Below are 26680 nucleotides of genomic sequence, written 5' to 3'. Positions count from 1 at the left end.
AGTTCAACAGGAGAGTGGTGAGGTAGACTCCTTCACTCAATATCTGTAAAAGAGTTTTGTATGAGAAATGATTCCCACCCTCCCCCTGGCGGGGGTCTGGCATCAGATTATGCTTGCAAACTAGGTCTTATAGAATATATTTAGTGGCTTAATTGTGTTAGTCATGACATAAAAGAGGTAATTCGTTGAGTTTGTCTTTTGCTCGGAGAGGTGGGTTTGACTCCCCCGCTCATGACTATTCTTAGAGCACTAGTAATGGTTTATTCATCTTCATTTTTGAAGTCAAATTTGAATAAACTTACCACAATTTCATCTACATTGGTTTATTTATCTTTATAATTTTAAATAACTATGAACAGTTGTTATTCATGTTTGAAAATGTCCTTTTCCTTCTTCAAATATTATTTTATTGTTTTTTCTCTCTCCTCCCAACTCTCTCTTTTCTCTTTTTTTCTCTCTTTTCTTTTTTCTCTTCTCTCTCTTTATTATTTTATTATTATTTGATCAAAAAATACATAATCCAATGTAGGATTTTTTCTTCATATTCAAAATCAATTTTCAAAATATGTAATTTTACATATGAAGATAAAGAAACTATTACCAATGCTCTTAAGAGTTTGTACTCAATTGGCCAATCAAGTAAATTAACCAAAGAACAGGACTCTAAATAGTTCAAATCTTTTTACAATATAAGGCTAAAAATTATTAGCAAAGAATGAGGACTCTAGATAATTTAATCCGTTTGATAAATGAGATGAGAAGAAAAATTATTACAACTAATCACAATTTTATTTTCAAATATAAAACACTTTTCAGTTTTAAATTTTTAATTTTTCTTTATAATAATTACAACTTTTTTAAATTTTATAAAATTCAAAAATATACAATTGTTTTCAAATTTCAAAAACATAAAATATTAAAAAAATTATATTCAAATTATTTTTTAAATTATAATATTTTTACTTAATTTTTTTTTCTCTAAAATCTAATATTAACTAAAATTACTTTATTATTATTTACCGAATTACGAGATACTACAAATCCCAAACGATATAAAAGATTCTCTTATGTTATAGTTTACGCGGCGAGATTCTCACGTGAAGTAATCCAAACAGGGAAGTTTATGCGTGAAGCACGGACTTGGCCAATTCCAAACCTCATTCCTTACGCCGAGCGATGGACACCTGTAGATTTCCGTGCCAAAATAATTCAGCAAACCTAGTCAGCGAGTCCCCACGCTCGGTGGTTGTGGGCCAATCCACCAGTTCCATTTCTGGAAGTTTCCCCGCCGTAGGTTGTCCTTCGTTACCCATTACGTCATACGACGTAAAACCACCGGCCAATCGTGGCCCACCCTCCCACCCCCTCTGTCCTCGTGTGTCTTAGACTCTTATATCTATTCCCATTCCACGTCACTCTTCCTTCGTCTTTCCGCTATCTTCCCAACTCTTTTTACACGCCTTTTTCGATCGTTTTCTAAACCATGCCAAACGACGCCGTCTCCCGCTCCTCTTCCTCCCACTCATCTTCCTCCTCCTCCGCCTCCGACATGCCGAACGACGCTGTCTCTGCCCTCGCCTCCAACTCCTCCTCCTCTGCATCCCCCTCCCGCTACTCAGATATCTGGAACTATCTCTGGGTCCCTCTGTTCATTTCCTACACCAAGGAGCTCAGTCTCGCCAAGGCCGAGCCCACGATTCTTCTCCCGAATCAAATCGTCCCTGAATCCCCCAGGTGTGTCGGCCCCAGCCCCAAGCTTAACTACCGGCCGGTGATCGGCATTCTCAGCCACCCCGGAGACGGCGCATCCGGACGCCTCAGCAATGCGACCAACGCTTCCTACATAGCCGCTTCGTACGTGAAATTCGTTGAATCGGCCGGAGCTCGTGTCATTCCTCTTATCTATAACGAGCCTCCCGAGATTCTTTTCGAGGTAAAATATTTGTTTCTTTTTCCCCTCTCGGAATTTGGGATGTTTGGGTACGGTGAGAATTGCAGCAACTTGCTAGGTTTTGCCTGGGGAGTATTTCTTATTACTTGTTCTGACTTGTAAGTCGAGTGCGGTCTATATATATATATATATATGTATATATATTTGGAGTTGGTGATTTCTTTTGTGTTCATGCTCCATACTTTCAGTAGGAACTTGACTCTTTACAGTTTTCTTCATAATTAAAAACATCAAAAGAAAAAACATCAAACGCTCACAATTCGGGACGAGAGCGATGACAAGCGTGGTTGGAATTGGGCGTGTGACCGGTACTATTCTCTCTGATATTCCTGAATCAAAGCCTCCACGTGCTCTATATCCTTTGCACAGTGCTCCTTTAATTGCGCAAATTAGTACGTAAGACCAAGATATAGTTGCTTCTCCTATTTCATGTAAATGCCATGAAGAATCCAATTACATTACATGTCCAGTTAGTTCTGTGCATGCTGGGGTTTGTTGCATGCTTCGTGAGAAGATTGCCCGGGTTCGTCTGAATTACATAGGATAATTTGCTCTTACAGTATTGCTAACGTCGACTATCTCTGAGATTCATGACATGACCCTAAAATGACTTATTTGGCACTTGAGTTAGCCGTCCTCTCCAATGATGTGATGTCAAACTAAATACATACAGTGCATTGCAGAAGCTAGATATGGTCAATGGAGTGCTCTTCACAGGAGGCTGGGCTAAAACTGGTTTGTACTATAAAGTTGTTGAGAGAATTTTTAAGGTAATTATCATTTTTCTCCAAATTGTTGAATGAATAATATACAGAGTGGTTTGTACTATCTAGTAGTCTCTGCACACCCTAAATTGGCATTGGTAGCTTTTAACAATCTGAAATGTGTTGGGTTCTAGTAGATGAAAAAATAAAAATTACTTGTGCTGCATGATCAATGCTCGATGAAGAAAGCTCTTTATTTTCCACGTAAATTTGATTGAGTGTATTCGCTATAGTTTGGACCTTTCAACTCTCAAGCCTCATACAGTTCAGTTGTCTCCTCCACTCCAATGTTCCTTCTGTCTCTCACTACTTTTATATGATTACTTATTTGAGAAGATATATGATACTACTACTCGATTGCTTCAGCATCTCCTAATCATGCAAAGTAATTCCAAACCTAGGTTTTCTCCCCTAGATTGATTCGTTGGTTTCCCTTCTTGATTGGATTTGGAGGTGATTTTCTTTTTTTTTTTGGTTTCTGGTATTTGCTTTTAATCCGTGGTCTGGTTCAATTTATGTGTCTTTTTTGCATTGCTTTGAATCTGTGGTGGAACTGTTGCAGATAGATATGTGGATTTGAGGCAATATCATAACATTTCTCCTTTTCTTTTGCCTCGGTTTGTGTGTACCGACTGATTCATGCAGAAATCTGATCTGTTTTATTTGATTTGTTCTGCTGTTATTGCTTTGAACAGGAGTTATGAAAAAAAAAACATTTATGTTGTTGTCATCAAGTCTGTTTTTGAGTCGTGTGCACAATTGAATTTCTGATATTCTTTAAAGGAGCCTGTAATTAATATGACAACTTGTCATGGGATTACTTTGTTCTCGGACACTCGGTGCCAATAAAAAAAAAAAAACTTGTCATGGGATTATTTGGAGCCAGATTCATATGGAAAAATAATGGAAATGAAAATAAGAAGCGTTTTGTGACTTGTACATCAACTTTTACTTTTATCTAATGATAAAATCACTTCCCAAAGCAGGTATCAATGATTAATCAGAAATGTCAGTAATTCCAAGAAAAAAAGTATTGGAAGCAGGATATGCTAGAGGAGTATTGTATATATATGTTGCCAACCACTACACAAGAAAGTCAAACTTTGGCTTTCTAAGTTTTGAAAGAAAATATTGAAAAGTTGTTTTAATTCCTCAATTTGGTCGATAAAGGAAATTGTACCTGGATTGCACCTTTTTACTTTTTAATGAAGTTTTCTTAGTTATATAAAAAAAATACTTATAAAAAAAATCAAACTGGTCAATAAGGAAACATAAATAAAGCAATTTTTTCTCTATATCTTTTTTGGTTCCATTGAGGTGCATAACTAGTAGGGGCACTAAACTACCCCCAAAGGCCTTCTCAGCAGGATATGTTTAATACAATAATATCCCGAACAATACACCTTGTTAGGTTTTCCAATTTCATCTCATGTCTTCTCCTTTTTCCATTCTTGAGCTGGTAACTGTGGTTGGTTCATTAGCCATTTAATCTGTATTTGGAAACTCTCTCTTTTTTTTGGTAAGTAATGTATGTGAAAACTTAGATTTGCATTGCTTGAAGAATTATCCACCAGCAGAATATGCTTTGCAATAGAGAGCATGCTAAGATGGCCCATTTATATATGGATCTATAGATTCTAAACATTTTTTTTATTCGTATCTATACATTCTAAACATATCAAGAAAATAAAAGTATGTGTGACTTGTAACTGGTACTTATGGATTTCGCTTACCTATCTATTATTGCTTGATGCAGAAAATTTTAAAGAAGAATGATGCTGGTGACCATTTTCCACTATACGCTATTTGCTTGGGTTTTGAGTTATTAACAATGATCATAAGCAAGGTAGTCTATCTTTATCCTAATTTGTATATATTTTACAAAATGGTTTCTGGTTCTGAACTCATTGTCCCGTTGTTTCACATTTTTACCCCTTTAAAATACTTCCAAATTGAATTTCAGTGTCAGAATAGTCAATATTGTTTCTTCCTGTAGTTGATTCAATTAAACTGTTGACAGGAGAAGAATATTGTTCTTATGGAATACCTCTTTGTATTATCAAATGTTTAGCCTCACATGACTAGACTGAGTATACTCATGTTTCTTCCTGTAGTCGATTCAATTAAACTGTTGACGGCAGGAGAATATTGTTCTTACGGAATACTTCTAGTTATTTTCAAATGTTTAGATTTACATCAGTAGACTGAGTAATACTCATTATATTTCCTACTTTATGGCCTATATTGGTTGATAGGATTGGGGCTGTTTTCCTTTCTTTCTTTTCTTTTCTTTTTTTTTTTTTTTTTTTTTTTTTTTATAAATGAAAATCAAGACTTAATTATCTTTCATTGAATGCATAGATGATCATTGGTATGCATTTACAATGAAGATATAAAATGTTTTTAATTCCCAAACATTTTCTGATTTAATGTCGTGCGAAGCTGGTTGAATTTTTTCCTTTTTTATAATTTAATGCCAGACTTTTTTTTCTTAATAATAGGACCAGAATATTCTTGAATCATTTAATGCAACAGACCAGGCGTCTACCCTTCAGTTTATGGAAAACACACAAATTGAAGGAACTGTGTTTCAAAGGTATACAAGTTTTCAATTATATCTGTACATTGATTTTGATGCAATTGAAATTGATAATGAATCTGTGTTTTTGTCGTAGCCTCTCCAAACAGGTACATGCTCTGTGTTATTGTTGTATATGATGATAGTGAATTGTTCTTAATTTACAACCAACCGTTGAAAAAAAAAAAGGCAATGTTTGGGATACATCTTCTGTGGCTGTGAAGGGAAGAATTAAGGTTAAGCCTAATACTTGGATTGTCTGAATATGGAAACCCATATTGGAACCTACTTTGTTTGTCCGAAGATGGAAGTCCATGCTGGAACATCTGTGTGTACTTTGCTGGCTGGGGAACTAGAGTGGGTGGATTCTTTGTTTGGCATTTTGTATGTTGATCCTTCTGGGGAATAGGAGAATAGAGTGTTCTGGAGATTGGCTGGTATTGGGAAACTTGATTTGCTATACTTAAATGACTTTGAGAGGGTATCTGGGTTAGTTTTGGAAGAGTATTTGGTGGGCTAGGGTTCCTGGGAAAGTTTCATTTTTCAGTTGAGTAGTGCCCTCGGGAAAGATTCTCATGGTGGATGGTTTTTGAGAGAAAAGACAACTGTAGAATGGTGATGCATGTGGAGACCAAGCAGACAGAGTAGAGAATGTCTTGCTACAATGTATAGTAGCTAGGGATTTGTGGCTTTTAGTGTTTTCCCTTATCAGGAATTGTTGGGTGATACCAAAAATGTCTTAAAAGAGATGTTTACTTGTTTAAAAGGAGGTAACGCAATTTCAGCAGGCCTTAAAGTGGATTGTAGGGTATGAATGTTGTTAACTATGTTTTTATGATTGTTGAATGACTGGATGACTGCTAATACATATTCTTTTTCTGAATTTTCTTACTATTCTGAACAGTGAACTTTATATAATAATGTTAGGAAATTTATTTCATAGACATTGTGTTCTTGCTTCTTCTGTTCTTTTTTTAAAAAAAATTGTCTCAAATTGTGTGTAAACTTCACAGAAGTTTGATGTTGATGTTGAAGTTTCTTTAATGGTCTATCATCTTCACAAGCACTAATTGGTATCTTTTGATTGCTCAGTAATAACAAAGTTATCAAAACATAAAAAGTCTATTGTGATATATCATTGCAACTTGATGTGTACATTCTTTTGCAGATTTCCTCCTGACTTGCTTAAAAAGTTGAGTACAGATTGTCTTGTCATGCAAAACCATCACGTAAGTTCTAATTCATAGATGACTCAATAATATTTTCACTTTATACTGAATTCTATTGCTTCTTGTAATTTCCCCATGAGTGTCTTGATCTATATCTTGTTTCATTAATATTAAAATTTCTTTTAGTAATTTTATATATTAGCTTGACAAAGTCTGATATGATTTGGGAATCTGTAATAGCGGTCCTCTGATCCAGTCTTGAAAGTTGTGTTTGGACTTGGGGATTTATTGAAGGGATTTGGTTTTTGACCATAAACCAAATATGTTTTAGTGAGGCACTACATATAAAATTCTGTAGGAGTGATGAAATACACCTATGAGGTAGAAGGTGTTCTTTTGACTTTGTTTCCCAAATGATTTAGTTGGAGTACAACCTATTAAACAATAAAATGATTTTGTTGGAGTACAACCTATCCAAAAAAAAAAAATTGATTTAGTTGAGTACAACCTATAAAAAATGATTTAGTTGGGAGTACAACCTAAAAAAAAAAAATGATTTAGTTGGAGTATAACCTTCCTCTTGTCTTTAAATTTCTGCTCCTCTGCTTGGAACCATTCAAACAAAAAATGACGTTTTGTTTGTTCTTTTGTGTTTTTCATCTATTTTTGTTTCCTTTTGTCTACTATTACAGTTGTATGCTTTTGGATCCATTTTGGTTATATCTAGTCTTGCCTGTGTTTTGAAAGCAATATGCATGTATATATGTATATTTATATATATATATATTCTAAATTGATCTTTTTTCTTAATGGGACAGTATGGAATCTCACCTGAAAGGTTTGAGGATAACCAAAATCTAGCCAGCTTTTTTAAGATCTTGACCACTAGTGCAGATGAAGATAATAAGGTAATGAATACAGCCATACTGTTTTTATATTATACGGATTTGACTCTTCATATTATTATATCCTCTCGGAATATTTTGAATTTAGTGGTGATGTTTATATCAGGTTTATATCTCCACAGTACACGCACACAGCTATCCTGTGACTGCCTTCCAATGGCATCCAGAGGTAATTCTTATATCGTGCTTCCAATAGTCTTCTGACACGTGATCATTCACTTAACCCTATGATTATGAAAATTTGATTGACGAAACTGGCTCCCTGTTGACGCTTTTCATTCACGAATTTTCTCAAATCTTCCATTATGAAAGATTTTTTGGATATCACTCATGCATCATCTTGGTAAGTAGAAAACATATACTTGGCATTTCACTAAGAAGCTTTAGGGCTTGACTAAATTGAGTAACACATGTTTCATACATAAGATGGCTGATTACATACACCGTGCAGAAAAATGCTTTTGAATGGGGCTTATCAATGATTCCGCACTCAGAGGATGCAGTTCAGGTGACGCAACATGTTGCAAACCATTTGGTCAGGTTAGACCTTGGGACTTGAGAGAGTGAAAAGTTCATCTAGTTCATTCTGCGGGTTTAGGCTGTGCTGTCAACTTTTCCGACACATTCACTTTAGTTTTAACGGTTTCCAAGTAGGGAAATCTAGTTGTTTTGGCTGTATGCATTGTATGTGGTTGTTTTGTAGAGTCTTTTTACCCTGTTAAACCCCAGAACTCTGTAATGCGCCCACATTACAATGATGGAGTAAATTATTAGCTTTTCACCGATGGGATATGGGTCCTAGAAAAATGCCCTGCTTACCCTAACTCTACACTTTTGACGCCAGACAAATGATGCAAACCCAAATTGATATGGGACATCTAAGTCCAGATTTGTACAGATTGATATGGGGAATCTATGCCACCTTGAGGGAAAATAAGTAATATTTCCCTTAGTCCAAGGAAGATATTAAGCTTTTCCTTTCATATTTATACAGATTCATCTTCTTAAGGTCATACTTCAATGAGGAAGAGGAAGAAGATATGTGAGGGAGATATGTATTGGATAGCAGAGGGCGCTGACTGAATTTCTAATCAGTTGGTTATAGATAAAATGTATACTGTACCTGATACAAGTTGAATATGAATACAATGAGGTTTTTTTTTTAAAAAAAAAAGGTAGTATTTCAATAATCAACATAGAATCTGGATCTAGATACCTCATATCAATTTGGGTTTGCATCAACTTCTGCATGAATGTGGTGTTGCAGTTGTAATGGTTTCTCGAGTTACACTTCCTTTAAACGATATATATTGATACGACCGCCATCTTGATTTACCGATTTCTTGATTATAACACTAAATCAGAGCCCCGCTTACGGTGCTAACAAATCACTCTTCTAGGAAAAGAAAACATACTCGTATTTCTTTACAAATGTTTGTTCTCAACTGAGCTTGTATTGTTTTCTGCAGTGAGGCAAGGAAGTCATTGAACCGACCACCTGCTCGACGTGTGCTCGACAATCTTATTTACAATTACAGTCCCACTTATTGTGGGAAGGCGGGGTAAGCCGAAATTGCCTGTTGCACTGCATTATATTACTTGCATGTCTATTTACTGATTGAATTTTGCATTTTGATGTCTATGACTGTAGGAAGGGATATGATGAAGTTTATATCTTTACCTAATTTCCAAACCAAATTCCGAAGGTCTTCCTTCCGATATTTGCTGTGTACATGGTAATTATTCCCGGACTCTCATTTTTTAGGAGTTGGAAATGTGAACATTCATCATGATCATCGTTTCTATAATACTGAAGACAAATTCTCCATGCTTAGCATCGTGTAAGCATACTCTGCTTTCCATGTTGCAAGTTCGATCATATATATGCATCGTGTTATCATCAAGACCTAACATTTGAGGATTTGTTCTCTTTTTTGTTTTTTTATGTTTTTCCCTTATTCCTATTCTTTTTTCAAATGACAAAAAACTAGCTAAATGTAAAAAGACTTGAGATATAATCAATAGGGTTTTGCTACACAACTTCCCAACACCCCACCTTTTTTTTTAATTTTTATTATTTTATTTTTTATTAAATATTTAATATATAAATAATGAATAAAATAATTAAATTAATTTAAAAAAGATAAATTAAAAAAAAATATTAAAAAATTAAAAAAGGGTGGGATGTTGGGGTGTTGGGAGGTTGGGGTGTTGGGAGGTTGTGTAGATTTTTTCTAATTAATAATTCCGAGTTTCCCAATGGATTAGCTAAAAACAAACTATCATGAAAAGAGAGTAAATCCAAAAAGAAAAAAGAAAGAGTGAGATATGAAGAATGCAAAATAAATGATAAATGGATGAAAAATAAAATAAAGTATGTGTAAAAAATCCACTCAAAAATAGGACGAAAAAATAAACAAAATATGGGAAAGAAGCCTATTGGGCCGGGAATCAAACCGGCTTGGGCCAGAACGTGTTCGGTAGGACGAGAAAAAAAAAAAAAGGGAAAGAAGAACTGTTCGGCCAGGAATCAAACCGGCTTGGGCTCGTAGCAAGTTACTCATTTGCTCGAATGTGGATTCTTTACATGCTCATGCTTTAATCTTTATAAATGTCACCGAACTTCTTCACCGATGATAAGGGGTAGGTACTCTATAATCGACATATCTTATTCATGATGATTGAAGAATTAGTCAATCATTATCAAATGGTATTTATAAGTTAAATCATAGAACTCGATCAAGATGCATACACCTATATTATTACATACACGATTAATATAATATGGATTAACTCCTAATTATTTACCTTTTTTTTTTAATTCTTTTTTTAATCCTATCTTCTGATCTTGGACTTATTATTATTAATTTTATAAATTAACAACTAGGTATTTTCCGAAGTAATATGATGATCTCCTAAGAAAAGAGAGTCCGGAGAAATTAATTTGTTGGACTATGAAAAATCCCCAAACCGAAAAGGCACGCGTGAGTCAATCCTAAAAGTAAGCATTAAATTCAATTCAATCCGGCCTAAACGAAGAATTTCAAAGTTTATACAATTTCTTTGGCCCAAGAAATTGTGCCACATTTTTTTATATTAAATTCATGAATTCCTTGATATAAAATTAGAGCTGCAGTCGTGATTATACAGGCGCTATGCAATCAATTTAGAAAAAGTAAATAAATACGAAATTTACATGAAAAAAATTAATGATAAATTTAATTCTTTTTTAAAATGACTGCACAACACTTTCCTATTTACGACTATACATAACCTTACTCTATATTTCACCGCTAGCTTATTGATGTGATGAATGTTTCTATGCATTTTTTTTTTTTAAAGAGTTAGTTTATATATAGTCTTCATTTCTCATGCAAATCTATACAATTATCTTTAAAAATAATTTTAAAATTACAATAATATTTTTTTTTAAAAAAATAATACTTCTTTTTCCTTTTATTTTTAGGACTGCAAATAAAATTTATCTAAAAAAGTGAGTAGAAGTATAAAAAAATAATTTATAAATACATGTCTTTGGAACTGCCTGAAAAGTTGAAAACAATATGGTCTAGCGGTGCATTCATACTGTCCCCTCCGCAAATCACTCTCAATTTACTTTTCGGGACTACTGTCCCCTCCGCCTCGGCCGGCTCTGAGTCTACCTTCCCTCACCTAATTTACTCAAATTCAATGATCTACGTATATGCGGCATTTTTCTCTCCCATTAGTTGAAAGTTTGCGAACGTATATATATATATATATATATTTTTTTTTTTTATAGCTAAAAAAATATATATATATATATATATATAATGTAGACTCAAACATTCATTATATATATATATATATATATATTATATTATATATAAGAAATGATACTGTAAGATCCGCATATTTTCTTTAAAAAAATATATATATGAGCCCAAGTTAAAATTTCAGTATATGCCGCTTTGAAGTTTTTAATATTTGATTTATTTATCAAAAATAAGAGGAAAATGTTACCAATTTTTGTTGCATGTATTAATTTGTACAAACACGTACGTTGATTTGAATTAAGTACTCATGCAACAATATCAATAATATATATATACATGTGTGTGTAGTGTGTGTCATCTTAGAAGTCGTTTGGATTGAGAAACTATCTCATATGATTATTATAATTTTTTTAAATTTTTACACAATATAGAATCAATTTCAAATCTCAAAACAATAATACTATTAAAAAAATAATATTCTAATAATATTTTATTAAACTTTTATCTAAAACCATTTTATTTCATCTTACCATCCAAACAACTCATAAGTGTGGAATGTACGATTCCATGCTTTTCCTTCAATTCTCTTTTCAGATGGGAAAAAAAGAAAAAAAATTCATGTGTCATCAGCAAATAATATGTCAAACATTTACCGAAAGATAGTATATGTTGCAGCCTACCATGTTTTCGCATGGTTAATTACCATGGTATCCGGAGAAATCATTGCAATAAAAGAAGAGATGAACAGTACTTTCACTAATTAGGAAAACAAATTGTCAATGCTTACCGAATTAATTAGGATAATTTTTGAAATTCGTACGCCCAGTGATCTTGATGTTTTGCTTACACACCATCCCTCCGGTACTTAGAACTGCATGCATGCATTCTGCTGCCTCTATATAATATCCATCACTGCCCTCCCTTCTTTGCATCCATCACAGCGGCCCTCAATTCTTTGAATTATCTGATCTCTATCTCTGTGTTTAAGGATGCAAGGTCTAATATTCATTCTTCTTTCCATCCTCTTGACTCCTTCTCTTAGTTCCTGGGCCAGGGTTCTTCTTTCTCCAGCTGCAGGAAATACTTTCAATGTGATTCAGTATGGTGCTGTTGGAAATGGCCAAACTGACGATTCACAAGTAGGAAAATCTCGTTCAATATATATTTCGCTTTATTTTCTTTTTAATTTCTCTAAACTAATGCATGTGGCCTGCGATCCCATGAACAGAGTGATAATCTATGACTATTTTTTTTTCTTAATTTACATGATAGAGTTTTCTAAAAGCATGGGAGGACGCGTGTGGAGCATCTGAAGGCACCCCAACCCTCGAAATACCAAACGGAATGACATTCATGCTGAGCCCTGTTGCTTTCAAAGGCCCCTGCAAAGCCAACAGCGTCCATGTTCTGGTAATATTCTCTATATATATAGTAATATGTGCATGCGTTTATTGCATGTCATGTCATTTACTTTGGTGGTTTTATCATTAATGCTGTTATCATTTATATTGATGAATGTCTACTCTTGCAGCTTCAAGGAACGATTGTTGCACCAAGCAGAGATGCATGGAATGGCAAGAATGAGTGGATTCAATTCGCAGAAATAAATGGCCTAATGATCGATGGGGGTGGACAAATTGATGGTCAGGGCTCTTCTTGGTGGCAAGATTGCAACTCGAATTGCGAGCGGCCAACGGTAAGAATAATTATATATGCTTGTCATGTATTATATATCATGATCAATGTATCTAATAGTACTGATAAAATCCATTTTTCTGGATTTGGGCAGATATTAAAAACTCATTTTTTTTTTCTTGCCCTTAGAAAAATGTTGAATTTCCTCTTGCAATACTTCAAAATTAAGGAGATCATATGTTTCTCAGTTTCTGGCTAATCATATATATATATATATAATGATGCAGGCTCTTCACATCAACGATTGTCAGGCCTCCAGGCTAACTGGAATAAAGCATCTGAATAGCGCTAAAAACCATATAAGCATTAGTGGCTGCAGTGACTTCTACATATCTGATCTCGAAATCACTGCCCCTGGCGAAAGCCCAAACACTGATGGAATTGACATCTCTCACTCTAGCGCCATTACTATTGAAAAATCCATAATAGGAACCGGTATATATATAAATACTCATAGATGATCGATCTGTAATACTTCAGTACTACTGCTTTATGTTGTGCTGAATGCTCTAATTGTCGTTTGATTTTCTTTTTTGTTTCAACTACTTAAATATATATGTAGGTGATGACTGTATTGCTATTAATGGCGGCACGTCTAATATCAAAATCACCCAAGTTACTTGCGGTCCGGGCCACGGGATAAGGTTTGTCGACAATGGTTTATTATATATGTATACAACGTCGTACGTTACAATTAATATGTCTGTGTATATATCTTATGTATATTAATTTCTGTGTGTGTATATATATATTAATGCAGCATTGGAAGCCTTGGAGAAGATGGAAAATACGATACAGTAGAAGACGTATACGTGGGAGGCTGTACTTTCAAGGGGTGTCAAAATGGTGCAAGAATCAAGACGTGGGATGTGAGGATCAAAATGGCTATAAATATTAATTAATATATTAAATGTTACACTATTTTTTTCCTTTTCCATTTTTTTTTTCTAATAAAAAATTTAACGAGCTACTGAAATATTTCTAGGGTGGAGCTGGATATGCAAGGAAGATCACTTTCGAAGACATCACCCTTGAAGATAGCCGACACCCTATCATCATTGACCAGTTTTACAGCAGTCACGATGGTACTCAAGGCCCCAGTAAGGTACTGAAAAATGTACATACACCAGTTCTTGTTTTTGCTCTGCAATATTGTTCTTCAAATGCAAGTTGCTTAATTTTCTGAAACCATTCGAATGGATGTCTATGATCGATTATCTGTACTATGATCCATGCATTCATGTAGGGGTCGAGCGTAGCAGTGAGTGACGTGACTTACCGTAATGTGCATGGGACTTCAGCAGATGATGAAGCCATAATTTTCAATTGCGCGGAGGAAAGCTGCAAAAACATTGTATTGGATCAAATAGACATAACGTTGTCTGACCCAGGAAAGGATGCTCAGGCTGTCTGCAAGAATGCCGAAGGGACAGCTACTTCTACTGTTCCTTCTGTGACTTGCCTTTCAAATTGACCATCTCATGTTCTCATGATCGTCATGGCCATTCCCGGATGTTGCTCTGTTTTTCTCAGGGGCCATGCTAGAAGTTATATGCATGTGCAAGCAGCCTTGCGAGTACGTAGAAATAGTATATACAAATAAGGTTTTTAGAAGAGTTTTTCATTCAGAAAAAAATTGTAATGAGTGACGGATCGTTCGATGCATGGGCATTAAACAATTCCGGACGATCCAGTACCCTGGCTAGCTAATATCATGCACTTCATGCACTTCTCAGATCAGGATATTCTCAAGTGGCGTTTTCGATTGTTAAATTAGTACAGTATATATACGTTGAGGTCTATTTTCTGTTTCAAGGAGGTGCTATATTTGATATGATGAGAACTATTTTAGCCACAAAGATATAATAACACAAGTAATTCTACAAATTAATGATATAGTTTGATATGGTTTATCAGATTATAAAATTATTTTTATTGTAAAATAAATTCGATGAATCACATAAAATCACGAAAGTTTGTTTGTGGGATTATTTTTTGTATAATCCATTTGTGACTATAACACTTATTTTTTATGAAAAGCCAATCTGTTGTTCTCCAAAGTCTAGCGACCACCATGAGCCCCACCATAGGATTCCCAAGCCGTCGATCCTTCAAACGGGCGAAGAATTTTTGTTGAACAAAGTGGCGTGTGAGTCACACGCACGGGTCAAAGTGCAAGTGAGTTCCATGCGCTGTTGTATAGGGAAACTCCTGTTGCCGCCACACTCAGCATTTCTAGGACCAAGGCCCTCAATTTCTTCAGATTTGACCGTCAGCTGCACTTCTAGGGTGTTTCATGAAACACGCACCACCATAATCTATTTGCTTTTGTATTTTTTTCCTGTAAGATCGAAAATACGGATCTACAATTTTTTAAATTGTAATTCGTTATTTTCATATCTATCTTTTTTATTTTTGTTATTTGTTTTTGTTTTGGTAAAAAAAAAAAGAATTAATCTCTTGGACATTTTGTCCATAGAGTGAAATTAGTTCTCTCCTCTTATGGAGGGTGAAGTTTGGAAACTCTCTTCTCCTCAGGAGAGTGAGAGATGAAATCTCTGCTTTATGCAGAGTGTTATATTTTAGACGGTTATCTGTACGTAAAAAGTTATAAAAATTAAGACCATATCAATTACAAAAAAATTTATGTATTGGGGTTGCCCTAATTGTGAGTAGTAGCCTTCTATTTATATCATGACACAGATGTAATTTCACTTTCATAAACGAATGAAGTCTATTTATAAAAAAAAAAAGATTTTAATCCTGTATGGATGGATTTATTATATTATATAATTATTCACGCCTAATCTCACGCATATATAACAAATATATAATTAATCAAGGAACAAAATTTAAAATGAAAAATAACATTTATTTCGTAAGAGAAAAACGTGTATTAATTAATTAAATAAAAAAAAATAACAAATTGTATGCAATTAATTAACAGCCATTATAATATATATAAGTGTGGGCCTTACTTAAATAAGTGTGGGCCTGCCTCATAAACCCAGCCCCTTTTGCTTGGGCTTAGAACTGCAAGAGAGTGATAAGTGTCGTAAATGCATGATAGGAGGAGGAAGAGTAGCACGTACGTAGGCATGTCGGTGCTTTAACAAATTATTTTATATAAAAGTCATTTTTATATACACCTAACTTCTTAATAATTTATATCACCTATGACAAGTATTATTAACGTTAGCCAGGGAATTTAATTAAATGCTTATGCTTGTCTAAAAGTTTTTTAGGATGTTTTTATTATCAAGATTTTCTAGCATTAAATGCTAATTAACATACATGTATATATATATATATATATATATATATAGGTACACACACATATGAGTTCGTCTATGTAAAATGCTAGTAAACGCATGCAATCCCTAAATTGGGGAATGAAAACAGAATTTTTCCAATACAGAAACTCTATATGACGTTTGAGTCTAAAATACATTGTCACAGATCTTCAACTAATTGCAATGTCTCTCTTTTATAGTTGATTATAGATCATCATAATTCATTTTCATTTGATCAAGAGTACTATTCATTTAAGAAATTCCATTTTCTCAACATATATATATATATATATATATATGTTTTGTGGTTTATTTATTTTGATATTTGAGATCCATGGTTGTTTAGCCAGTGTTGAATATTTTGATTTGGTATAAATAGGCATAATTAAAATATGAGTTTTGCTATATACACCCACTTTTACAAATTTTTTTTACGTTTCACTAATATGATTGGTCAAATTAATTAATTTATATTAAAAGAGTAATGCTATATATAGTAATTTTTATGTATTTTCGATCTATACATTTCATTGATGTAATTGGCTGCATTAATTTCTTTTAATACTCACTAATCACATCAGTAGAGTGCACAAAAAAATATACAAAAATGACTGAACATAAAATTTTTGATATAGGATATATGTGCTATGCATATATATATATATATATATATATACACACACACTCATACACCAATTAAACATGAAAACGTGCTGTCAAAGCTAGGGATATGAATTAGTATATATGCAAGGATGGATGGTAAATTGTCACTCTCCCAATCCCAATACATACATATATATATATATATATATATATACAGATATGATATACCAGCAATATGTAATTCTTAAGCGTTTCATATATAATCAAATAAAATTGATCTAGAGGTAAGATAATTAAACCCAATAACAAATTGAGAAAAAATAAAAAGAAAAAGGTGTAAATACTCTAATTTTCATAATCTTTAATTAATGATCGAGAAATAATATCTTGATATAAAATTTAAAATAAAAAATAAAATATTATGATTAATGAATAATTAATGGGCCAGAAAACTATTGTTTTCCAATGGAATGCAGTGAAAGGCGGCTCTCATCCAACGCGTAATTTAGAGAGAGAGAGAGAGAGAGATCTGTAATGAATGTGAAGAGCTTTGATGTTAATTATGCTATTTGCGCTTATTTAATTATGAACATTTGCTTCATATGCTCTGTGTGTCTCCTATCGGAGTTTAATTGGAATCTGGTGGTAGAAATCAAATCTATATGCGTTTTGAGAAACGGGATTTTTTGCTCAAGTATGAGTTTGTGAATATATACGGATCATGTGATTGTTTGTTTTTCTGCAGAATGCGTTGGATCTGGTAACCTAACCTTTGGTTGATTTTGATGAATGATGTGCTGATTTATATTCTAACATGTTTCATTCTCTAGTTTTGGGTCTGCTTAATTAGTTGCTTAGAAAGATAGGAAGCAAAAGAAAAATTGAAACTTATATGTTTGTGGTTTAGTTTCTTAAAAACTAATGAGAAACAATTTATTTGTGGTAAGTGATCTTTGGGTGGAACATACGTGAAAATACGATGCTTAATGTTCTTTTCCTTCATTTTGTTAGCAAGCAAATGGAGATGGGCGGTCTTCTTACTATTGCAATGAGACCTCCCCTTTATTTCCTTTTCTTTTAGAATGGAAGCTTTGCTATTCATTATGGGGCCTATTTCCATGTATCTATCTTGTTTGTTCATTTTTTTAAAAATATTTATTTAAATCGTGACAAAGACCTTAGTCTGTTGCAACATTTTTTTATGTAGACACTGTTCTGAGATGACTCAATAATATTTTCACTTTATGCTGAATTCTATTGCTTCTTGTAATTTCCCCACGAGTGTCTTGATCTATATCTTGTTTCATTAATTTTTAAATTTCTTTTAGTAATTTTATATGTAAGCTTGACAAAGTCTGATATGATTTGGGAATCTGTAATAGCGATCCTCTGATCCAGTCTTGAAATTTGTGTTTGGACTTGGGGGTTTATTGAAGGGATTTGGTTTTTGACCATAAACCAAATATTTTTTACTGAGGCACTACATATAAAATTCTGTAGGAGTGATGAAATACACATATGAGATGGAAGGTGCTCTTTTGACGTTGTTTCCCAAATGACTTAGTTGGGGTACAACCTATTAAAAAAAATGATTTAGTTGGAGTACAACCTATACAAAAAAAAAAAAAAAAAAAAGGAAAATTGATTTAGTTGAGTACTACCTATAAAAAATGATTTAGTTGGGACTACAACCTACAAAAGAAAAAAAAATGATTTAGTTGGAGTATAACCTTCCTCTTGTCTTTAAATTTCTGCTCTTCTCTGCTTGGAACCATTCAAACATTTTATATTGATCTGCTAAAGCCGTTTTTTCTCAAACTTTAAATTCTAATGAAACCATTGCCTGGTCCATTGTCCTTGGACCAAATGACATGTTCTCTTCTGTTAATAAGGTGTGGAGGGTGAGGAGATGGGTTCAAACCTCTATACGTGTGAATGAGCTATGTTTTCAATTGAGGATTTTTTTTTTTTTTGGTTTTTTTGGTTTTTTTTTGGGGGGGGGGGGGGGGCGTTGTTTGTTCTTTTGTGTTTTTCATCAATTTTTGTTCTATTGTTACAGTTGTATGCTTTTGGATCCTTTGGTCTAAATTGATCTATTTTCTTAATGGGACAGTATGGAATTTCACCTGAAAGGTTTGAGGATAACCAAAATCTAACCAGCTTCTTTAAGATCTTGACCACTAGTGCAGATGAAGATAATAAGGTAGTGAATACAGCCATACTGTTTTTATATTATACTGATTTGACTCTGCATATTATTATATCCCCTCGGAGTATTATCAGGTTTATATCTCCACAGTACACACACACAGCTATCTTGTGACTGCCTTCCAATGGCATCTAGAGGTAAGTCTTATATTGTGCTTCCAATAGTCTTGTTACATGTGATCAATCGCTTAACTCCATAATTATGAAAATTTGATCGATGGAACTGGCTCCCTGTTGACGCTTTGCATTCACGAATTTTCTCAAATCATCCATTATGAAAGATTTTTTTGGACATCACTCATGCATCATCTTGGTAAGTAGAAAACATATACTTGACATTTCACTAAGAAGCTTTAGGGCTTGACTAAATTGAGTAACACATATGTTCCATACATAAAATGGCTAATTATATACACCGTGCAGAAAAATACTTTTGAATGGGGCTTATTAATGATCCTGCAATCAGAGGATGCAGTTCAGGTGACTCAACATGTTGCAAACCATTTGGTCAGGTTGGGCCTTGGGACTTGAGGGAGTGAAAAGTTCATCTAGTTCATTCTGCAGTGTACATGGTAATTCTTTCCGGACTCTCCTTTTTTACAAATGTTTGTTCTCAACTGAGCTTGTATTGTTTTCTGCAGTGAGGCAAGGAAGTCATTGAACCGACCACCTGCTCAACGTGTGCTCGACAATCTTATTTACAATTACAGTCCCACCTATTGTGGGAAGGCGGGGTAAGCCGGAATTGCCTGTTGCATTGCATTATATTACTTGTATGTCTATTTACTGATTGAATTTTGCATTTTGATGTCTATGACTGTAGGAAGGGATACGATGAAGTTTATATCTTTACCTAATTTCCAAACCAAATTCCGAAGGTCTTCCTTCCGATATTTGCAGTGTACATGGTAATTGTTCCCAGACTCTCTTTTTTTAGGAGTTGGAAATGTGAACATTCATCATGATCATCGTTTCTATAATACTGAACACAAATTTTCCATGCTTAGCATCGTGTAAGCATACTCTGCTTTCCATGTTGCAAGTTCGATCATATATATGCATCGTGTTATCATCAAGACCTAACATTTGAGGATTTGTTCTTTATTTATTTATTTATGTTTTTCCCTTGTACCTATTCTTTTTTCAAATGACAAAAAACCATCTGGGCTCTTAACATCGAAATGTAAAAAGATTTGAGATATAATTAATAATTCTGAGTTTTCCTGTGGATTAGCTAAAAACAAAATATCATGAAAAGAGAGTAAACCCAAAAAGAAAAAAAGAAAAAGTGAGATATGAAGAATGCAAAATAAATGATGAATGGATGAAAAATAAAATAAAGTAAGTGTAAAAAATCCCCTAAAAAATAGGACGAAAAAATAAACAAAATATGGGAAAGAAGCCTATTGGGCCGGGAATCAAACCGGCTTGGGCCAGAACGTGTTCGGCAGGATGAGGAAAAAAAAAGGGGAAGAAGAAGATTGTAAGGCCAGGAATCAAACCGGCTTGGGCTCGTAGCAAGTAACTCATTTGCTCGAATGTGGATTCTTTACATGCTTTTGCTTTATAAATGTCACCGAACTTCTTCACCGATGAAAAGGGGAAGAATTAGTCACGCGTGAATCAATCCTAAAATTAAGCATTAAATTCAATTCAAAGTTTATACAATTTCTTTGGCCCAAGAAATTGTGCCACATTTTTTATATTAAATTCATGAATTCCTTGATGTAATATCATAGCTGCTGTCGTGATTGTACAAGTGTTGTGCAATTATTTTGAAAAGAAAGTAAATAAATACGGGACTTGCAAGAAAAAAAAATTTTAATATTGAATTTCACTTTTTTAAAATGACTGCATAACTCTTTCCTATTCCACGACTGTATATAATATTACTATATATTTCACCGCTAGCTTATTGATGAGATGAATGTTTCTATGTGTTTTTATTTGTTTTTATCTTCATACTTTTTAAAAAAGAGTTAGTCTATATACAGTCTCCATTTCTCATGCAAGTCCATACAGTTATGTTTAAAAAAAATTTAAAATTACAATAATATCTGTTTTAAAATAATGTTTTTTCCTCTTTTATTCTCACTCAGGACTACAAATAAAATTTCTCTAAAAAAGTGGATAGAAGTATAAAAAAATAATTTATAAATACATGTCTTTGGAAGTGCCTGAAAAGTTGAAAACCATATGGTCTAGTGGTGCATTCATACTGTCCCCTCCGCAAATCCCTCTTAATTTACTTTTCGGTAATACATATGGTCTACCTTCCCACCTAATTTACTCAAACGGATTCAATGATCTACGTATCTGCGGCATTTTTCTCTCCCAATAGTTGAAAGTTTGCGAACGTATATAATATATATATACATATATATATGTAGACTCGAAATTGCATTATATATATATATATATTATATATTATATATAAAAAATAATATTTACAGTGATAGAGTGTAACACGATAAGATCCGCATATTTTCTTTCAAAAGATATATATATGAGACCAAGTTAAAATTTCAGTACGTACATGCCGCTTTGAAGTTTTTAATATTTGATTTATTTATCAAAATAAGGGGAAAATGTTACCAATTTTTGTCGCATGTATTAATTTGTACAAACACGTACGTTGATTTGAATTAAGTACTCATGCAACAATATCAATAATATATATATATATATATATGTATGTGCGTGTACATGCTGTGTGTCATCTTAGGAATTGTTTGGATTGAGAAACTATTTTATCTGATTATTACAATTTTTTTAAATTTTTACATAAAATATAATAAATAATTCAATATTTTCCTTCAATTCTCTTTTCAGATGGGAAAAAGGAAAAAGATTTCATGTGTGAACAGCAAATAATATGTTAAACATTTACCGAAAAATAGTATATGTTGCAGCCTAAAAAATTAGCCATGTTTTCGCATGGTTAATTACCATGGTATACGGAGAAATCATTGCAACAAAATAAGTGATGAACAGTAATGTCACTAATTAGGAAAACAAATTGTCAATGCTTACCGAATTAATTAGGATAATTTTTGAAATTCATACGCCCAATGATCTTGATGTTTTGCTTACACACAATCCCTCGAGTACTTAGAACTGCATGCATGCATGCTGCTGCCTCTATATAATATCCATCACTGCCCTCCCTTCTTTGCATCCATCACAGCAGCCCTCTCTTCTTTGAATTATCTGATCTCTATTTCTGTGTTTAAGGATGCAAGGTCTAATATTCATTCTTCTTTCCATCCTTTTGATTCCTTCTCTTAGTTCCTGTGCTAGGGTTCTTCTTTCTCCAGCTGCAGGAGATACTTTCAATGTGATTCATTATGGTGCTGTTGGAAATGGCCAGACTGACGATTCACAAGTAGGAAAATCTCGTTCAATATATATTTCTCTTTATTTTCCTTTTAATTTCTCTAAACTAATCCCATGAACAGAGTGATAATCTATGACTATTTTTTTTTTTCTTAATTTACATGATAGAGTTTTCTAAAAGCATGGGAGGACGTGTGTGGAGCATCTGAAGGCACCCCAACACTCGAAATACCAAACGGAATGACATTCATGCTGAGCCCTGTTGCTTTCGAAGGCCCCTGCAAAGCCAACAGCGTCCATGTTCTGGTAATATTCTCTATATATATAGTAATATTTGCATGTCATGTCATTTACTCTGGTGGTTTTATCATTAATGCTGTTATCATTTATATTGATGAATGTCTGTACTCTTGCAGCTTCAAGGAACGATTGTTGCACCAAGCAGAGATGCATGGAATGGCAAGAATGAGTGGATTCAATTCGCAGAAATAAATGGCCTAATGATCGATGGGGGTGGACAAATTGATGGTCAGGGTTCTTCTTGGTGGCAAGATTGCAAGTCGAATTGCGAGCGGCCAACGGTAAGAATAATTATATATGCTTGTCATGTATTATATATCATGATCAATGAATCTAATAGTACTGATAAAATCCATTTTTCTGGATTTGGGCAGATATTAAAAACTCATCTTTTTTTTCTTGCCCTTAGAAAAATGTTGAATTTCCTCTTGCAATACTTCAAAATTGAGGAGATCATATGTTTCTCAGTTTCTGGCTAATCATATATATATATATATATATAATGATGCAGGCTCTTCACATCAACGATTGTCATGCCTCCAGGCTAACTGGAATAAAGCATCTGAATAGCGCTAAAAACCATATAAGCATTAGTGGCTGCAGTGACTTCTACATATCTGATCTCGAAATCACTGCCCCTGGCGAAAGCCCAAACACTGATGGAATTGACATCTCTCGCTCTAGCGCCATTACTATTGAAAAATCCATAATAGGAACCGGTATATATATAAATACTCATAGATGATCGATCTGTAATACTTCAGTACTACTGCTTTATGTTGTGCTGAATTCTCTAATTGTCGTTTGATTTGCTTTTTTGTTCCAACTACTTAAATATATATGTAGGTGATGACTGTATTGCTATTAATGGCGGCACGTCTAATATCAAAATCACCCAAGTTACTTGCGGTCCGGGCCACGGTATAAGGTTTGTCGACAATGGTTTATTATATATGTATACAACGTCGTACGTTACAATTAATATGTCTGTGTATATATCTGATGTATATTAATTTCTGTGTGTGTGTATATATATTAATGCAGCGTTGGAAGCCTTGGAGAAGATGGAAAATACGATACAGTAGAAGACGTATACGTGGGAGGTTGTACTTTCAAGGGGTGTCAAAATGGTGCAAGAATCAAGACGTGGGCTGTGAGGATCAAAATGGCTATTAATTAATATATTAAATGTTACACTATTTTTTTCCTTTTCCATTTTTTTTTTTCTTTTAAAAAATTTAACGAGCTACTGAAATATTTCTAGGGTGGAGCTGGATATGCAAGGAAGATTACTTTCGAAGACATCACCCTTGAAGATAGCCGACACCCTATCATCATTGACCAGTTTTACAGCAGTCACGATGGTACTCAAGGCCCCAGTAAGGTACTGAAAAATGTACATACACCAGTTCTTGTTTCTGCTCTGCAATATTGTTCTTCAAATGCAAGTTGCTTAATTATCTGAAACCATTCGAATGGATGTCTATGATCGATGATCTGTACTATGATCCATGCATTCATGTAGGGGTCGAACGTAGCAGTGAGTGACGTGACTTACCGTAATGTGCATGGGACTTCAGCAGATGATGAAGCCATAATTTTCAATTGCGCGGAGGAAAGCTGCAAAAACATTGTATTGGATCAAATAGACATAACGTTGTCTGTCCCAGGAAAGGATGCTCAGGCTGTCTGCAAGAATGCCGAAGGGACAGCTACTTCTACTGTTCCTTCTGTGACTTGCCTTTCAAATTGACCATCTTCATGTTCTCATGATCGTCATGGCCATTTCCGGATGTTGCTCTGTTTTTCTTTTTTAATCTTTCCGGGGCGTTATGTTTGATAATCTTGATCTCAGGAGCCATGCTAGAAGTTATATATGCATGTACAAGCAGCCTTGCGAGTACGTAGTAATAGTATACAAATAAGGTTTTTACAAGAGTTTTTCATTCAGAAAAAATTGTAATGAGTGATCAGGGATCGTTGGATGCATGGGCATTAAACAATTCCGGACGATCCAGTACCCTGGCTAGCTAATATCATATTGTACTTCATGCACTTCTCAGATAAGGATATTCTCAAGTGGCGTTTTCGATTATTAAACTAGTACAGTATATATACGTTGAGGTCTATTTTCTGTTTCAAGGAGGTGCTATATTTAATATGAAGAGAACTATTTTAGCCACAAAGATATAATAACACAAGTAATTCTATGAACTCATGATGTAGTTTGATATGGTTTGTCAAATTATAAAATTATTTTTATTATAAAACAAATTCGACGAATCACATGAAATCACAAACGTCACTTTGTAGTATTATTTTTTGTATGATCCATTTGTGGCTATAGCACTCATTTTCAATGAAAAGCCAATCTACTGTTCTTGAAAGCATAGCGACCATCACGTGCCCCATCGCAAGATTCCCAAGCAGCTGATCCTTCAAATGGGCAAAGAATTTTTGTTAAACAAAGTTGCGTGTGAGTCACACACACGGGTCAAAGTGCTCATTGAACCCACGCGCCGCCGTATAGGGAAGCTCCTACTGCCGCCAAACTCAGCATTTCTAGGACTAAAGCCTTCGATTTCTTCAAACACGACTGTCATCTGCACTTCTAGGATGGTGCGTGTCTTTCACGCACTATCATAGTTTATTTGCTTTTGTATTTTTTTATAAGACCGAAAATATGGATCTGTAATTCATCATTTTCACACCTATCTTTTTTATTTTTGTTATTTGCTTTCGTTTATGTATTAAAAAAAAAGAAAAAAAGAAATAGTCTCTTGGACATTTTGTCCATAGGGTAAAATTAGTTCTCTCCTCCTATGGAGGGTGAGGGATGTAATCTCTGTTTTGGGCAAAGTGTTGTCTTTTAGACAGTTGTCTGTAGAGAGTTATAGAAATTAAGACCATACCAGTTATAAATAAATTTGTGTATTGGGAATTCCCCAATTGTGAATAGTTGTCGTCTAATTATATCAGGTCACAGATGTAACTTCACTTTCGTGAATGAATAAAGTCTATATATATATATATAAAGATTTTAATCCTATATGGATGGATTTATTATATTATATAATTATTCATTTCTAATCTAACGCATATATAACAAATATATATAATTAGTCAAGGAACAAAATTTAAAATGAAAAATAACATTTATTTCGCAAGAGAAAAACGTGTAGTAATTAATTAATTAAATAAAAAATAACAAATTGTATGCAATTAATTAACAGCCATTATCATATAAATATATATATATATATATATATATAAGTGTGGGCCTTACTTAAATAGGTGTGGGCCTGCCTCATTAACCCAGCACCTTTTGCTTGGGTTTAGTACTATTATTTTTGTATGCTTCTTCCGAGCTCCATCACCTAACTTGTTAATAATTTAGATCACCATGGACAAGCATTATTAATGTTGGCAACTCTCAAAGAGGAATTTCTTGCTTGCGTGTTTTGATATATATCAAGATTTTCTAGCATTATTTTAATATATCAAGATTTTCTAGCATTATTTTAAATTATGATATAAAATGCTAATTAACATACACACACACACACATATGAGTTCGTCTATGTAAAATGCTAGTAAACGCATGCAATCCCGAAATTGGGAATGAAATAGAATTTCCAATACAGAAACTCTATATGACGTTTGAGTCTAAAATACATTATCACAGATCTTCAACTAATTGCAATGTCTCTCTTTTATAGTTGATTATAGATGATCATAATTCCTTTTCATTTGAAGAGTACGACTCATTTAAGAAATTCCATTTTCTCAACATATATTGTGGTTGATTTATTTTGATATTTGAGATCCATGGTTATTTAGCTAATGTTGAATATTTTGATTTGGTATAAATAGGCATAATTAAAATACGAGTTTTGTTATATACACTTACTTTTACGTATTTTTGTGCGTTTAACTAATATAATTGATCAAATCAATTAATTTATATTAAAAGACTAATGCTACATATAATCATTTTTTATGTATTTTCTACACATTCCACTGATGTGATTGACTGCATTAATTTTTTTTAATACTCAACTAATCACATCAATAGAGTACGTAAAAGAGTACACAAAAATAACTGTACATAAAATTTTTGATA

General features: G+C 33.6%; 3 protein-coding genes across 6 annotated transcripts; all 3 read left to right on the top strand.

The window, feature by feature from the left end:
• The first annotated feature begins 1416 nt into the window (after window positions 1–1416).
• LOC122281519 (gamma-glutamyl hydrolase 2-like) lies at window positions 1417–20016 on the top strand. Of its 3 annotated transcripts, none has more exons than XM_043093059.1 (10): window positions 1417–1933; window positions 2635–2721; window positions 4472–4561; window positions 5217–5311; window positions 6462–6522; window positions 7281–7370; window positions 7474–7536; window positions 7819–7907; window positions 8837–8929; window positions 19745–20016. In XM_043093059.1, the coding sequence occupies exons 1-10, from the start codon at window positions 1484–1486 to the stop codon at window positions 19776–19778; spliced, it is 1152 nt and encodes a 383-aa protein (XP_042948993.1). In that variant the 5' UTR covers window positions 1417–1483; the 3' UTR covers window positions 19779–20016. The 3 variants fall into 3 exon arrangements, with proteins under 3 accessions (XP_042948993.1, XP_042948992.1, XP_042948994.1); XM_043093058.1 differs by lacking the exon at window positions 19745–20016 and adding an exon at window positions 9019–9290; XM_043093060.1 differs by lacking the exons at window positions 7281–7370; window positions 7474–7536; window positions 7819–7907; window positions 8837–8929; window positions 19745–20016 and adding an exon at window positions 18827–19051.
• LOC122281516 (probable polygalacturonase At3g15720) lies at window positions 12034–24699 on the top strand. 2 transcript variants are annotated; one of them, XM_043093055.1, is made up of 9 exons: window positions 12034–12261; window positions 12395–12532; window positions 12654–12818; window positions 13045–13252; window positions 13380–13461; window positions 13578–13686; window positions 13803–13922; window positions 14064–14292; window positions 24312–24699. In XM_043093055.1, the coding sequence occupies exons 1-8, from the start codon at window positions 12112–12114 to the stop codon at window positions 14289–14291; spliced, it is 1200 nt and encodes a 399-aa protein (XP_042948989.1). In that variant the 5' UTR covers window positions 12034–12111; the 3' UTR covers window position 14292; window positions 24312–24699. The 2 variants fall into 2 exon arrangements, with proteins under 2 accessions (XP_042948989.1, XP_042948987.1); XM_043093053.1 differs by lacking the exon at window positions 24312–24699 and having other exon boundaries at window positions 14064–14672.
• On the top strand, window positions 22103–24699 carry LOC122281518 (probable polygalacturonase At3g15720). The gene is made up of 8 exons (XM_043093057.1): window positions 22103–22306; window positions 22426–22563; window positions 22674–22838; window positions 23069–23276; window positions 23404–23485; window positions 23602–23710; window positions 23822–23941; window positions 24083–24699. The coding sequence occupies exons 1-8, from the start codon at window positions 22157–22159 to the stop codon at window positions 24308–24310; spliced, it is 1200 nt and encodes a 399-aa protein (XP_042948991.1). The 5' UTR covers window positions 22103–22156; the 3' UTR covers window positions 24311–24699.
• Window positions 24700–26680: the final 1981 nt, after the last annotated feature.

This window comes from Carya illinoinensis, chromosome 11, assembly GCF_018687715.1.
Source record: "Carya illinoinensis cultivar Pawnee chromosome 11, C.illinoinensisPawnee_v1, whole genome shotgun sequence".
NCBI classification, from domain to species: Eukaryota; Viridiplantae; Streptophyta; class Magnoliopsida; order Fagales; family Juglandaceae; genus Carya; species Carya illinoinensis.
The sequence above is the reverse complement of the archived record's forward strand: the minus strand, read 5'-3'. Positions and strand labels throughout refer to the sequence as shown.